The sequence below is a fragment of the Trichoplax adhaerens genome, genomic scaffold (assembly GCF_000150275.1).
Source record: "Trichoplax adhaerens TRIADscaffold_9 genomic scaffold, whole genome shotgun sequence".
Classification (NCBI taxonomy): domain Eukaryota; kingdom Metazoa; phylum Placozoa; class Uniplacotomia; order Trichoplacea; family Trichoplacidae; genus Trichoplax; species Trichoplax adhaerens.
In genome coordinates, this window is record NW_002060951.1 from 2,785,258 (window position 1) to 2,800,092 (window position 14,835).

General features: G+C 34.2%; 2 protein-coding genes across 2 annotated transcripts; one reads left to right on the top strand and one right to left on the bottom strand.

Moving 5' to 3' along the window:
- Positions 1–268: 268 nt before the first annotated feature.
- TRIADDRAFT_59113 (uncharacterized protein) lies at positions 269–2,233 on the bottom strand (the record flags this gene model as incomplete). The annotated part of the gene is made up of 8 exons (XM_002115154.1): positions 269–352; positions 1,015–1,164; positions 1,248–1,427; positions 1,509–1,581; positions 1,658–1,770; positions 1,847–1,927; positions 2,019–2,046; positions 2,127–2,233. The coding sequence occupies 8 exons, from the start codon at positions 2,231–2,233 to the stop codon at positions 269–271; spliced, it is 816 nt and encodes a 271-aa protein (XP_002115190.1).
- Positions 2,234–12,919: 10,686 nt separating this feature from the next.
- Positions 12,920–14,604, top strand: TRIADDRAFT_28466 (uncharacterized protein; the record flags this gene model as incomplete). Its single annotated transcript, XM_002114989.1, has 5 exons — positions 12,920–13,047; positions 13,448–13,577; positions 13,779–13,979; positions 14,184–14,351; positions 14,476–14,604. 5 exons carry the CDS (start codon positions 12,920–12,922, stop codon positions 14,602–14,604), a joined length of 756 nt encoding a protein of 251 aa, XP_002115025.1.
- Positions 14,605–14,835: the final 231 nt, after the last annotated feature.

Genomic DNA, 14,835 nt, shown 5'->3' on the forward strand with positions numbered 1-14,835 from the left:
TTTGCAACGTTATCGTAATCATAGAAAAGAACAATTTTTCACCGTTGCAATAGTATAGGAAGGGAAAACATACAGTCCTTTAAAAATCGATACCAACTAAGAAGAGGACTAATTGAAGATTTTTGCGTATCTTCTAGCTTATTATTTAGAATTTTGTGAAGTTATCAACTTTGCAGTTTGTATTTACTGTTAGTACGAATTACTTATAATTACAATTGGATGAATTTTCCGTGTCCTTGCACGACTGTTTACCTAACTGGCTAGTTTATCATTTATACATATCAGATAAGACACGGAAGTAATGGCGCAATCGCAACTGAAAATCTTGTTGATTAGATGATTGTAATGGAATCTGGATTGCAGATTTCGTATAGCGGTAGAGAACGAAAATGAATATGAAATAAGGCTGTTTTATACCTCTAAACTATCTGCTAATGTATTCCAAAGTAAACTATAATATTGGATGAAATGTAAGTGGCAATGATCGCAAGGCGGTAAAAACATTTATTTCATAGTTCGTTTATGGACAACTGATCCGCGATGCAATTATACATCAACACAATTCAAAACGACAGTTAAATAAAAGAAGCTGCTTTGAAAAATTTATATTTATAATACTTTACAGTATAATTACAACCAGCAAAAAAGAAATCAACTGAACATTTTATGAGATTTCATAGTTGCAACGTATTCATTTTACATGCCAGCAACCCTTTCTAGTTGTCACTACAGTAGGGTACACTGTAGCAATTGCCTGCTGAATGGTATATTCACCAAAATTGCGTAACACACTATATGGTAGATAACTTCACGAAAAATGCTAAATAGGTAACTGACAAGTTATAAAATTTTACTGTTTCGATATTGCGGTTACAATGTATGATACAGTACAAGAATATTTATTAGTGTTTTATTGTTATCAATAGCTGATAGAATAACCTAAGTTTTATCATTTAATCTTGTCAATGCCCTCGTTTTTGGGCGGGATGTAAGAGAGTTATTAGGATGGTTTACCTGTCGATGGGCTTTCTTTTTCTTTGCCGAAGCTGGAGGCTTATTTTTCGTTTGCAATGCCAAGCCTTCGTTCGCGAAATTGAGATTATTTTCCTGTATGCGTAACGACCTAATCATATCCATAGTTTTACTAAGAAGCCATTGCTTATCCTGAAAATTCAGTTAATATATTTCTAGATAAGTCTTACGTTTGTGACACATACTACGTAAATATTATTTCAAATAGTGCATACTGGTAGGTTGTTTAATAAAATCTCAAAGGCAGATCCAGTATCCTTGTCTAAGTTTTGAGATACTTTTGTAAGTTCTGTTGCTGTTGCTATGGGTACAGCTAGAGACATTCGCGGCTTCGTTTGCAGATTGCATATCGAAACAGCCATACCAACGGTTAACAAATCGTCAACAGCATAATGCTATAAAATTGTGATTAGTTCATTGTCAGACCTTACTAACATCAGAGAATAAAGTTACTAGGTAAACGAAACCGTACCTACCTTCAACCCGTTGACAAATCGTATGCAAAGGAGATTGCAGTCTTTATCAGCCAAATATACTGAATCTACTAATCTAAAATTTTGATAGTGTAATCAGGTTATCTTGAACTTCTAAATTAGGTGAAATAAAGCACTAAAAATGATTCTACCGAGTTAATGCTGATTCACAATTGAAATCTACATAGACTACAATCCCGACACAATCGAACTCATCAAAAGGCATTGAAGTAAATTTCGATTTGACATTACCAACTTGATAGACCTATTTCAAACATCAAGCGATAAATAATGCTTTATTGGTCTAGATTTATTTGGTTCTATTACATAAAATCATCTACCTGACGTTCGATGTAAAGACGTTCAATTGCAACTCGATAAGTTGTTATAGGAATAAATTTTGTTATACGAGTTGTAGAAAGCTGTCAATATACATCAAATCTAAGGGTTAATGCTTAACGACTGTTACCTTCAAATATATAAAATAAAATATGAATACGGATAGAAAGATACCTGAGCACTGCTGGATGTATTTTGAAATCTAGAAACTTAAAATGTTAGCTATCTGCGGTTTGAAAAATCATCAAATACTACGGAACAATAAAAAATTTTAAGTGATACCTATTAGGAGATGCCGTAAGATGATAAATTCTCAGCAGGTTTCCTTCATTCAACATTTCTAGAATCTCATCGCTTGGTTTCCAAATAGTAAGAAAGCAATCTGGCATCCTTGATTTCTTGCGCTGATAATTGATAAGCCTAATCTTTTTTATAGGAGTGACGGCACTACTAGAAAACTTTAAATTGGTGAAACTAGTATCAATACAGTATAATTTTTCACAGCGGTAGTATATTTCAAAAACGACTGTATTTAATACTTTTTTAACATTGTCTTGTATCTTTCCTTGGATAACTGTTTGGATTTTTTCTACTTCAAAGCGATTTTGTGATAGCCGATAGTTCATCATATTTTGACGCTGTTTCTCATTAAGCTGTTTCTAAATTAAAATAATCGTGGTATATCTTTACTGAATATATATTGAAAATTCAATACAAAAGGAACTAACTAAAGTCTGGGTAAAATCCGCCAATACTACAAATGATATTAAGAAAGTTATGATCTATACTTCAAAATTCGCAGGATCAGCAGCAACCCAGTATAGTTCGAAAAGTTTCTTTCCGTCTTCAATCGTTTCAATATTTTCGAAGGATTGCCTAGCCCTTTTCTTGTTTTGATCTGAGATAAAGTTACATACGTTATAATGCTTCGATTTCTCCGCAAATATACTATTACTGTATATCAAATCTTTGTGATAGAAATCACGATCAAAACTTATTGCCTCTATTGATGCTGAGTTCTAATTCCTTGAATGCCTCTAAGTATAGAGATTCAGCGAATTTTTCGCTCTTTTCGATTCTTGCTCTTGCTGCTCGATCCTCAGCACGTTCGCTATATACCCGAACGCAGTCATCGGTTTTTTCCATATATGTTAAGGGATAGCTACGCGCTACAACTACATCCAGCCTGCCTACAAGTCCACCATCAGCATAAATGGTATCAATAGGAATAGGAAAAGCTCGAGAATGGCGTTGGTACCCCAACTTAGAATACCATTTTGCTCTTCTTGTCGAATTAGCAGAAAGACGCAACATTAGGGTATCGGGAGCCTAAAAGTAAATGTTACGAAATAGAACGATAAACTAATTCTCAACTCTGTGGTAATATACAAAGGAACAAGATTTTAAAAGAATAATGTAGAATCTTTGTTATGTTCAATTACGTTATATCACTAAAATTAATCGTATTTGGTATTTCGTACATCTAAGGGCGACACCGCATTAGTGGATCCAATCAATTCCGCACCAAAGATACATAACTTTTGTCCAATCGAAATTTTACCATCTGTTAATAACTTTGTAAGTGGCCGGTCTAAAAGGCCCTTAATGCTATACCATCCATCCGTTAACTCTATAACAGCAAATGTTGGTGCCTATTGTAATAAATTCCATTACTTATGATAAATTGCAATAGCAATGCAATGTATGCGCATTTACGTATAGTCCTTAAGGAATTAATTTCGCCGACTTTAATTTCTAATTTACTCTGCTGTCTGAACTTACACTTTCATCTATTGTATCACTAGATTTTTCGGGTTTACTTATAATATCGGATACACAAAGAACCAAAGTCCGACATGCGGTATCATCTCTTTCATAAATTTTCTTTAGTGCGGATCTTTTCGAGACGAAGATGTCAAACAGGATCATGTTAACTTTATACAGTTAATCTTTCATTCTTTACTATAATCTTAAAACTGTATCGGGAGAATCCTACCTACCTTTTACAGTTATTTATTTCCGTATCATATCGATATTTTAACTGATGTAGAACAACTTCAGGCGTTAAGGACCTATATGAATCGATTAATGATTGTCTTTACTAAATCGTATAACAACAATTCACGTGTAATAAGTGATAAGCAAACACTAATGTATAATGCTCTTAATAAACTCCGAACAATGGGTCTAAAAACTGTACCTGGACGCAAAACACTGAGGGAAAAAAACTTCATAAGCAGCTAATTTCCAAACGATCCATTTAAAATGATTAGCCACCCATTCCTTACTTATAAGCGACGGATTAATACTCGGTGCTCTAAGGAATGCCCTGTTTAAAGTTTGATTTCAGTACTACTGATTACTGCATATTAATATTACTGTTTCCATGTACATGTAATAGTTCGAATAATACCTAGTAAAATCGTGTAGATCCAAAAAGCTATTATTTGTTAACAAGTAAATATCATCTTCTGTCTTGATATTAAACCTTTCGCAGCTTGATTCTTGACAGTTGGATTCCCTTGGTTTAAACTTAAAGGACATAGCAGTCTTACTTGTCACACTTAATACATTTTCTGTAAGTCCATAGGCCTCTAGCTAGTTAATTAAAATAGAATTAATTACAGTTAAATTACACGATCTGTTATTACAAATTAAGCATCAGAGCTTTTATTACGTGATTTTGACAACAATAAACGTGATACATTAATACCAGACTATGCCATGTAGAAACGTACTGCAACACGAATACGCTCACAAAATTTGATACCTGATCTCTTGTAAAGTTCTGTAATTGTCCATAAGAGATTAAAGATTTTAAACTATAGCGCTTGCTGCTCGTATTTATTTTCATCCGCAGCCAATAACCGGTTTGAGAGAAAGGGTCTTGATTATTTTCCATGAGAATATGAGTATTACGACCATTGCGGGGGCTACTTTTTGGATAGCTTACGGCGTTGGCATTTTCTGCATTTTTAATTCATTACGTTATTAATTTTAATAAGTTTATCAAATTTAGACTACTTGCAAAAAATACGCGGCAGCCTCATTTAAGCAAAGATACGTAGTCAACGATATTGTCTGTTAGTAAACTCTTAACGCCTTTTGATCGCAGATTACACTCTAATTATCTCATAAAACGGTAATTTCTGCATTTGATAAATATAAAGTCTTAACCTCTCTCCGTCCAGCAATTTAAATGTCTAGAGATTTTCGAAGGATAAAGACAATGCATACTTCCATTTCTCTTTATATTAAAACTACTTTTAAACCTAGATTTAAACAGTAAAGCTGTATTTAGTCTTGGTAAAACAAAAACATAAGTTAAAACTACAATTGTGAACTCATCTACCTTTTAAGGGTTGAATTGTTTTGACGATGATATTGACCTCCGATAGGAGTACAACGCACCGGTTTCAATGCCGGCTTAGAAGGCACACGATCAGCAAACGTAACTAAAAAAAAGTATATTAAAGACGTATTCTAGTAATAATATTAAGGTATCCCCAAAATTATCATAAGTAGGTCGAGATCATGGGGTTATCCTGATAATTAACATACCGTATTCGCGAATTTAGTAAAAACTGTATAGCTGGATACACAAGGCTATTTACAATTTAAATTTAGTACAATTAAATCAAGAATTGTGCTTACATGTTGGAGATGTTGATATTGGTATAAGGCGTTTACGCATACCATCTATCTATCAAGAATAAAAATAGAACTAAAATTACATAACTAGAGAAAGACTTCTGAGGATCCAAATAAATTACAAAAGTTAGAGGGTCACTAATAGTTACATAATGGTACCAACGATTCGATTAATAAATTTATAAAGACTTTTTAAAGAAGCATTATATTACTGATACTGTACTGAAGTTGAACAAGAAGTAAGCCCAAGACAACTAATAATGAGATGTTACAATAGCATTAATGTTATAATGCTATGTCGCCTTCCAACGTATAACAATGTTTAAAAATAAAGTCTAAAACTACAGGCTATCGAATTCTTAACAATTTATTATGGTTGTAGAAAATACGTTAATGTAGCTCTCGCATATCTTTTCTCGGAAAATGCAAAGTTAGTATTCTATTTTACCGAATTTTTTTCCAAATTCCTATCGCATTTTGTTTCTGCCTCAAAGATATAAATATATGCTTAGTTATTCCGAGAGTCAAGTTCGAGAACGATAGGGAACACACAAATATCGTGACTAGTAACGCCTAGATTTAGCTGTTACATCATGCAGTAAGACTGATTGCAAGCGTTAAAAATGTACGCGTAGATCTAGTTACCGTTTTTGGAGATTTTTGAACCGGTATCGAAGGCGAGAATAGAACTATCTATTTTACTTTTTCGCCAGTGATCATCAGAAAGTAAGGCTTTCGCACATTCTTCACTTTCTCGTACTACTTCCAAATCAGTCATAGAATGAAGACTAGGAATCGAAGAACTACCGCAATTATTACTTTCAAAAACATTATTTTTTGTCGTCGGATTATCGCCTTCAGTCTCAGATAAAAGTAATCTTGCCTTACGCAACGATTCTTCTGATACTTTAATATTAGTCCCTTTTGCAGATTTGAATCCGCCCATAATGCACGGTTTTCCCCTGTTAACAAGCTGGTTGGTTTCATCGATCGTATTCATATTGATATCTGGCTTGACATGAGGTTCGACAGGGGTTTTATTTCTGCTTTGGAATGCATCGCTCCGGCAAGGGGTTTCAATGTTGCTGTTTTTGACTGAATTGCTTTTGCTATCGAATGTTTCACCAATATGGCAGATAGTATCATCAGGATCTAAAATCTTTTCAGATTTTATTGCTAATTCAAGCAGTGGTTCGTTTATTGTTGAGCTGTCACGATGAATTTCAGATAAAAGTGATTCCGCTAAATCTAAAGATGCATCCGAAACAGTAATGTTTGTGCCTTTAGCAGTTTGAAATCCGGAGTTTACATTTCCAGAGATATCTAGTTTATCATTTTTTGTACTACTTTTCAGATTATGTTGACCAGAGGGAGATTCAGACAAGCCAATTTTGTCTAGTATATCGCAATTTCTTAACTGCGTATCGGAACTCCTTATAGCACTTTCAGTTCTATTTCGATGAATCTCCGGTTCCCCTACTTTCTTAAAACCTTTACTGGTGGCATATCTATAGATAAAATTTTTATCTATGTTGCTAAAAGAATTATTACTATTCGATGCCACCTCTTCCGATTTTAGTTCTGGCTGCATCTCGTCTATTGCGAAGTTTTCAAAACCCACTTCAGACAATAGTAATTTCGCCGACTGTAATGCTTCATCAGATATAGTAATACATCCACCTCTAGCAGTTTGAAAATCAAAATCTACCTTAGATCTTTTATTAGTACGAGTATCTGTTTGTTGGTAAGCACTTGAATTATCTTCAGTATTGCCTCGTTGAAAATCAGAATTTCGCATTATATGAAGCTTATTCGATTCATGGTGCTCTTGGGATTCACGTTTACCTGACACTTTTATTGATATGTCGCGATCTTGCATAAGTACGCATTTTTTCTCTTTCACAAAGTCACTACCCTCGACAAAATTGTTCGAGAAATCCTGACGGTTCTGATTACCAACATCATTTTGAGTCTTTATCCTTTCAGATTCCCTATCTAATAATTGGTGGCTTTCGAAATCATTAAGTAGGGCATTAACTTGTTTAAGTGATTCAGTAGATACGCAAACCTCTTTGCTTGAGGCAGTTGCAAAAGCAACACTATTGCATGCAATTTCAGAGGCATTATTTTTAGAATTACTATGAACTTTATTTGTATTCGAGGTCTTCTTTATGGATTGCATTCGCACACCCGTATTTGATTTTTCTGAGTTGTTTAAAGATTTGGTTTTGGACTGAACTGATCGAGGTGGTACAAATTGTGACACACGCTTCCGTGTATGTGGGGACTTGAGATCCTCTAACGAACCATCAGAGAGGTTGTCTATGTCTTTCAGTAAGATCGTAGCGCGATGAAGAGCTGCCTTCGATATAGGAACCTTTTGACCGGATGCTGTACTAAATCCTGATAGACCATCCGAAGACTTGGAATCCTTTGTAAATGATGCGGCAGTATTATGACAGCTAGAATGAGAATCAGGTCTTAACCTTTGAGACTTATTACCAGGCTTCAAGTTCGATGTATAGCTATTGGTACGATGGAAAGATTTCTGCTCTGAAGATGAAAAATCCTCCCTTATTAATAATGTATTAGATTTATTTTGGTTAGCTAACATTAAGCCCTGGCCTTTCGTGATTGAAGTCAAATCAGAATCGATCAAGGATGGAGAACCTCTTTTTAGAGGCGAAACTTTCTCTTCGGTAGTGTCTAGCTCTAGATCACTTTCTTTTCGCAATCCTTCAATAAAGTTGTTAGCTTCGAGCTCAATTTCCATCATCATAGCCTTAGCTTCATTAAGATGCTTGTCAGATATTCGAACTTTTTTTCCAGTTGCAGTCCGAAAACTGCAAATGTTCTCAATAGGTGTATTTAAACAGTTTAAATGCTGACTGCCATTAGCAACCGTCTCAGCTGCTTCCATTTCTTTTGATTCAGCCTCGAGAAGTACTTCATCGGAAACTTCATTCCTTTCGGTACAAATGAATTGGGCATCAAGATGATTCTTAGGATGGTGTACTACGTCCAGATTCTTCTTAAACCGGCTTAAATCGTCAGGGCTTGGACATGTTTGGGTGCATACAACATCAGCACTGGCACTTTTATTGTTATCGTTATTCTGTAAGTCTATTCTATATCCATTCTTTTCTGCGTTTTCAAATTCCGTATTTAATAGGCTGTAAGAAATATCTTCAGGTGTGGAAGTAATATCTGTATTGATGACAACCAGATTCTTAGTAGCTTCACTTAAGCAATTTCTTTTATCATAATAAATTTTCGAGTTTTCAGTCAAAATTTGATATTTTGACTGCACCATGGTTTCCGGCGTACTTTGTTTCTTTCCTATAATAATAGACGTACCATATTCAGTCCAAAAAACAATACTATAAGTGCCTTATCAAGAAGATACTGATATTTTACTTTTTTTTTCCAGTACAGGATTGTACATGGAACCAAATCCACTACTTTCAGTTGCGTTGGGTAATAATTTGGCTAAATCTTCCGCCCCGTTATTATCAGTGTGACTGTTAATTACATTAGTGTTTCCGAGATTTGTTTGGAACGCTGTATCAAAAAGTACTCTTGCTACAACCTAGAGAGATAAAATGTCTCCATTTAAATACTGAGCATAGCATGAAAATAATACTTAACATCGTAGACTTAGATATTAAGAAGACCTTTGATTGGCTGTTTATTCTTGATGCATTGTTACTACTATTCATTGTTATATCCTTGCAATTTGATCCTGTAAATGCAGCTAAAAATTTAGGTATAAATGTTAATAAATCCTTGAATAATAGCACTCTTTAGAACGCAGATATCGCCGGTTACATCAATCTCTTCAGGTACTAACTTTGTCCTTCCGCATTCTGAAAAGATCTATGATTTTTAGATAATCCTTTGCTACTAGATGGAGGTGGAGTAGCTAAGGAATCCGTCCAAATGTAGTAATTATCATCTTCTATACTAATAATTGGATGTGTTTGTATTGTATTTTGAATCTAAGCAAAACGACAATATAGTACTTAAAGCAGTTCATAAAGTAAATCTTAGCGCGCTTATGCACATCTATTAAATAATTCATAAAGTTATAAATACTACCTTCGGGGTTGCAATCGAACAATTGGATAAATCTGCCGAGAACAAATAGTAACGTTAACTTTATGTAATTAAAGCTTGAAGACGAAATCTGCCAAGGTTATAATTTAAAGAAAGCATTCGGAAGCTACTTACCTGATTTAGGCTTGTCGTTTACAGTTTGTATAAAGGTTGCTAAGCGCGACTGGGGCTGACATCTATAATTTTACAGACAAAAAATTCTACAACTATTATCACAGAAACTACTGTAGCTGAGCTTAAGTTCTATTTAATTATGTATAATAAAGATTACATAAGAACAGCAGCTGACCGGTATTGTAGAGCAGAAGATTGGCATAAACGATTTCTTTTAAGATTTACATAAGTTATGGTATGACTTTAAATTACACGGTAATAATATAATTGATCATATCCTAACGCTATCGAGCAAATACTCTTCTAAATGTCTATCCGCAGAATACGCACAATTCGTATGACCAGAGATCATAGTAAAATATCACTCTCACCTTCGAGCATTGTAAATTTCATCCTCACTGCTATCGCTGAGTGAGGAAGTTCGCACATGAAGAGGAACAGTACTGAGTATTGGTGAACCGCTATTAGTAAGAGCAACTGGCGTAGAAGACGATAAATGAAGACCAGAAGACATTTGGCGTGCAGTTAATGGTGATTCTCCGGAGTTATTTGCATTCCAGATTGGTATAGGGCTATCAGTCAAAGAGACCAGGATATCATTAAAACTATCATCGGGTCTGTTATAGCTAGAATGGATCAATCTAAAGAAAGGCAGACACAAGGATCGGTTTGACATGTTAGAAAAACTAAAGCTGTGGAGTAAATTGCGATTAAGTTCTAATAATACCAGTGTACAGTTTAGAGCGTGCGTACCTGCGACTACTACCAGCTGTGTGTGTGTATGTAATTTTTTGTGTTGGAGAGAATAAATTGGGGGATTTCGTATATGACATTAAAGAAGATGGTGTTTTATCATCTGCAATGAATTGAGAATTTTTTGGTGTTTCGTCATTGTGATGGTTATAACAGCTTGTTTTATTTTCTTTGCATGAAGTGTCTTTACAATTTCCTTGGATTTTAGATATTTAAAATCGAATACAAATAAAAATTATTCTTAGAGAAAGATTTCAATGGAAAGGGGATATAGCTAAATAGTACTCAAATACTAGCAAAGTATGGTAGTCATTTATTTGAAATCATGTAAGTTTTGGATAAAACAAATCTAAGCATACTTTCACAAATCATCATAGATGACAAACGGAAAATCTATACTCACTATGACTGGATTTTCTAATAAAAGCAACTAATTTTCACACATACAGTATATTCTTTCTTTCAAACCAAACAACGGAATTTTACTTTCCCAACAACTATAACGCGATCACAACTGAAACGTCGCCAATTCAGTCAAGGAAAGCAAAACGCTGCTATTTAGAACTTAACTGTAAATGATTTTTACGGTATTGGGACAATGGATAATAAAATTTAGCCATACCATAAAGTAATAGTAAACCATGGTTGAATTACTGCGCTCGTTGTAACCTTACTACCACTCAAGTTAAATTATACATGAATTCCTTTACACTGTCAAGTAAATAAATTACTTTTATGTATCTATTTACAATGCGGTCAGCATGTAAAATTCTATATAGATACGACATATGATTACATGAATAAAGTTAGTGTATTGGTGGGCTTACTAAACTATAAACAGGATATAAGACTGTAGTTTATCATTGTTGTACATGCTCTAGTTGGTCAGCGATACTGTACCTTCTGTTAATTGTCGGCCAAATGTGAATAGATAAGATTCGATAGGCATATCTTCACTGTCATCAAATTCAATCTTATTACTAGGTACTATTTGCATCTGTTGACATCTACCGCTGCGGTATGAAAAATCCATTTTACTTGTACGTCCTATAAAAACTTTAAATTTTTAGTGCAACATGCATTTTCTGGATTGTATACTACATTAATAATAGCTACGCTCATAGTGATGCATCCATTTCATGAAAAGAATACAACAGCGCCGATTAATAAAATGAATGAACTTTAATTGTAAACTAGTACTCCGTGAAATAACAATTTCTTACAATGAAACATACGCATAGATTCCAGGAAATTCCAAACTTATGACTGCATTTACGACTAACTCATACCCCTTCATTCGAAAGGGTGATGTACTGGTTGTTACACTTAATATACGCTATGAGTTTCTTAAATTTCGATATGCATTAAAGCATTTACGTACTTACTAATTCTGCAGTGCACACTGTACATTGCACAGCCTTCAGCACAAGTGCAATTAATCATGTCCGTCTTAGTTTTTTACCTTTTCAAGAAGACAATTGGGAATTCTACTATTCCTGGAACTTTTGAACTTGAGTACAGTAGTTTGGGATCTTACTAAAAACTTCAATGTTGAATAATTCAATTACAGTATATCATCGGTCTGTTTGTTCTGCGGTAAATTTCATTTTCGTGGGGTTGTTTCGGCTGTCTTGAGATCGTTTATAAACACATGTTTAATATTACTTTATTACTTCCTTTTTTTCAGCACCGAGTGCATCAGATACTGTGTGATGCCATCAAAGTCGTGTTTCGAAAAATACATATAACTATGGTTAATCGAGATACTGTATACTGTACACTGTGTGCACTTGAATACTTGTGTCTTGGTGTAGACTTTTTAAGATAAAAGCTTTAGTAAAGGTTCATGACTTAAAGAGTAGTATAAAGTTTGTAATTTCCCGCCATTGTACGCCTTATAGACTTCATGTAGTGTGCACTGTGCAGTGCACTTTACAGTACCGTATTGTCAGTACGTAAACCGGGTATGATTAGCACAGCGAGTTAGTGTAAACACTGCATGAGCCAGTACTGTACAGTACTCTAGTGTACTGTACTGTACACTGTACAGTACGCGAGCCGGCGAGTAGCTGAGTCAAACACCCTACCGTATAGTACTGTACAGTACAGTGTACAGTATAATACAGTACAGTACAGTGTACAGTATAATACAGTACAGTACAGTGTACTGTACAGTATAATACAGTACAGTACAGCAGGTGGTACTAGGTTATACAGTACTGTAGTGGCTACTCAATAACCGAGCCAGTAGCTTATTTATTTTTTTTATTATTACAGTACTGTATTAATCTTATATAGCATTCGGAGTGAATAAGAAGGAAAAAGCAAAGAATATTTCATTTAAATTTAATTTATCGCATCTCGTAGTGTACAGTACAAATCAGGTCTAAGTACAACAGTACAGTACAGTACATGCTAACACAGAATTCCTTGCAGTTAAAATGTCAATTTTCACGCCTATTAATCAGTTAAAATTAACGAACGTCGCGGTGGTTCGCCTAAAGCGTAATGGAAAGCGATTTGAAATAGCTTGCTATAAAAATAAAGTCATTTCCTGGCGTAATAAAGCGTGAGTACCATTTTTAGTACTATACGGTACAGTACATCATAGGCAGTAATTAATCAATCAAGATCTTGAAATCACTATACTGTACTGTACACAATTATATATTATTAATTATAATCACAGTTTATCAAGTTCAACATTTTTGCGTTGATTACTAAGAAATTTATTACGATAGTATTTTAGCACTAATCTATCATATTATGTAGAACTGTACTTGCTATGTAGTAGGCACTCAGTATAAAATACAATAAAAGTATATTCTTTTGTGTCCTACCTGCAAGCTGTAAGCCATTAGCTCACTCAGTACAGACATTATTTTTGTAATGATGTTGATCTTTAGGAACATTTGCAACTACAAGCTACTGTGTATGCTATTTCTGACTCTTGCACGTTCTCTTTGTAGGGAAAAAGATATAGAAGAAGTACTCCAGACTCACTCCATTTTTATCAATGTTTCCAAAGGTCAGGTCGCTAAAAAAGAAGATCTTTTCAAAGCTTTTGGTACATATGACGATACCGAAATATGCAAAGAGGTTCATATTACTTAATGCACGTACGAGCTGAGCATTGCTTTTTAATTGATAAGCAGAAGTATTTACAGAGTTATATCTTTTATAATGAAGAACATTCCTACATAACTTGCTTTAATTATTACATACGTACTATATGATACACTGCTACAATATATCACTTTTGTTAACTTTGTAGGTACAATTCTATTTTATCTACCATAGATTTTAATGAAAGGAGATTTACAAGTATCAGAGAAAGAACGTGCATCCCAAATTGAGACTATGTTTCGAGAGATTGCCACTATAGTGGCTGATAAATGCGTAAATCCAGAAACGAAAAGACCCTATACTGTAAGTTTGATTGAAAAGGGAATGAAAGACATCCATTACTCTGTCAAGACGAATAAGAATACTAAACAACAAGTATGTTAAGTTCTTTATCTTACTGAAAAAAACTTCGTTAAAAATTCGTATATATTGCTCAGTCAAGATACCTACTACTCGAAAGTAATCAATATTTTTCTTAAAGTTATCAAACGCAATACTAGTTGTTGAGGTCCAGTTTAACTTAAAATATTAGTTATTCCCTACTGCTAAAGTTTAACCGCTATAATTCGTATTTACTAGGCCTTGGACGTAATCAGACAACTTAAAGAAAATATGCAGATTGAGCGTGCACAAATGAGGTTACGATTAACTTTGACAGGTCGCGAAGGTAGGAAAGCTAAAGAGATCTTGTATCCGAAAATGGCCCATGTGGAGAAAGATGAGTGGGATAATGGATCACTAGAAATTGTAAATTAACGAGACTTTAACATGCAAATTGCACAACTATTGTGTATACTCTTCTATGTCTTGGTTCGACAGCTAAAAATGTTTAGTAAATTTCTAACCGTAACAATTTATATACCTACTGCAGGTTTGCTTGATCGATCCGGGTCACCTGCGTTCATTTGACGAAACGGTAAGATCACTGACGAAAGGAAAGGGCTCAGTTGAGGTTTTAAATCTAAAAGACATTGAGGAAGGAGATGGAAAGTTGATATAGTTTTTACTTTATCTTAATTATAACTTACTATCATGCAAAACCTCACAACTACGAGAGAGTTATTTCTAAGTGCATATATGTATTCACACTTTTGTAAGATTGTATAAATATTTTGTTAAACAGAACAAAGTGGCGTATACGTAGATTATACGTTAGTGCCAAGAGACCTTAAAATTATACCGTAATCTAATTATCTAATATCTGTAGGTTGCAATTCGTAGTTATTTTAAT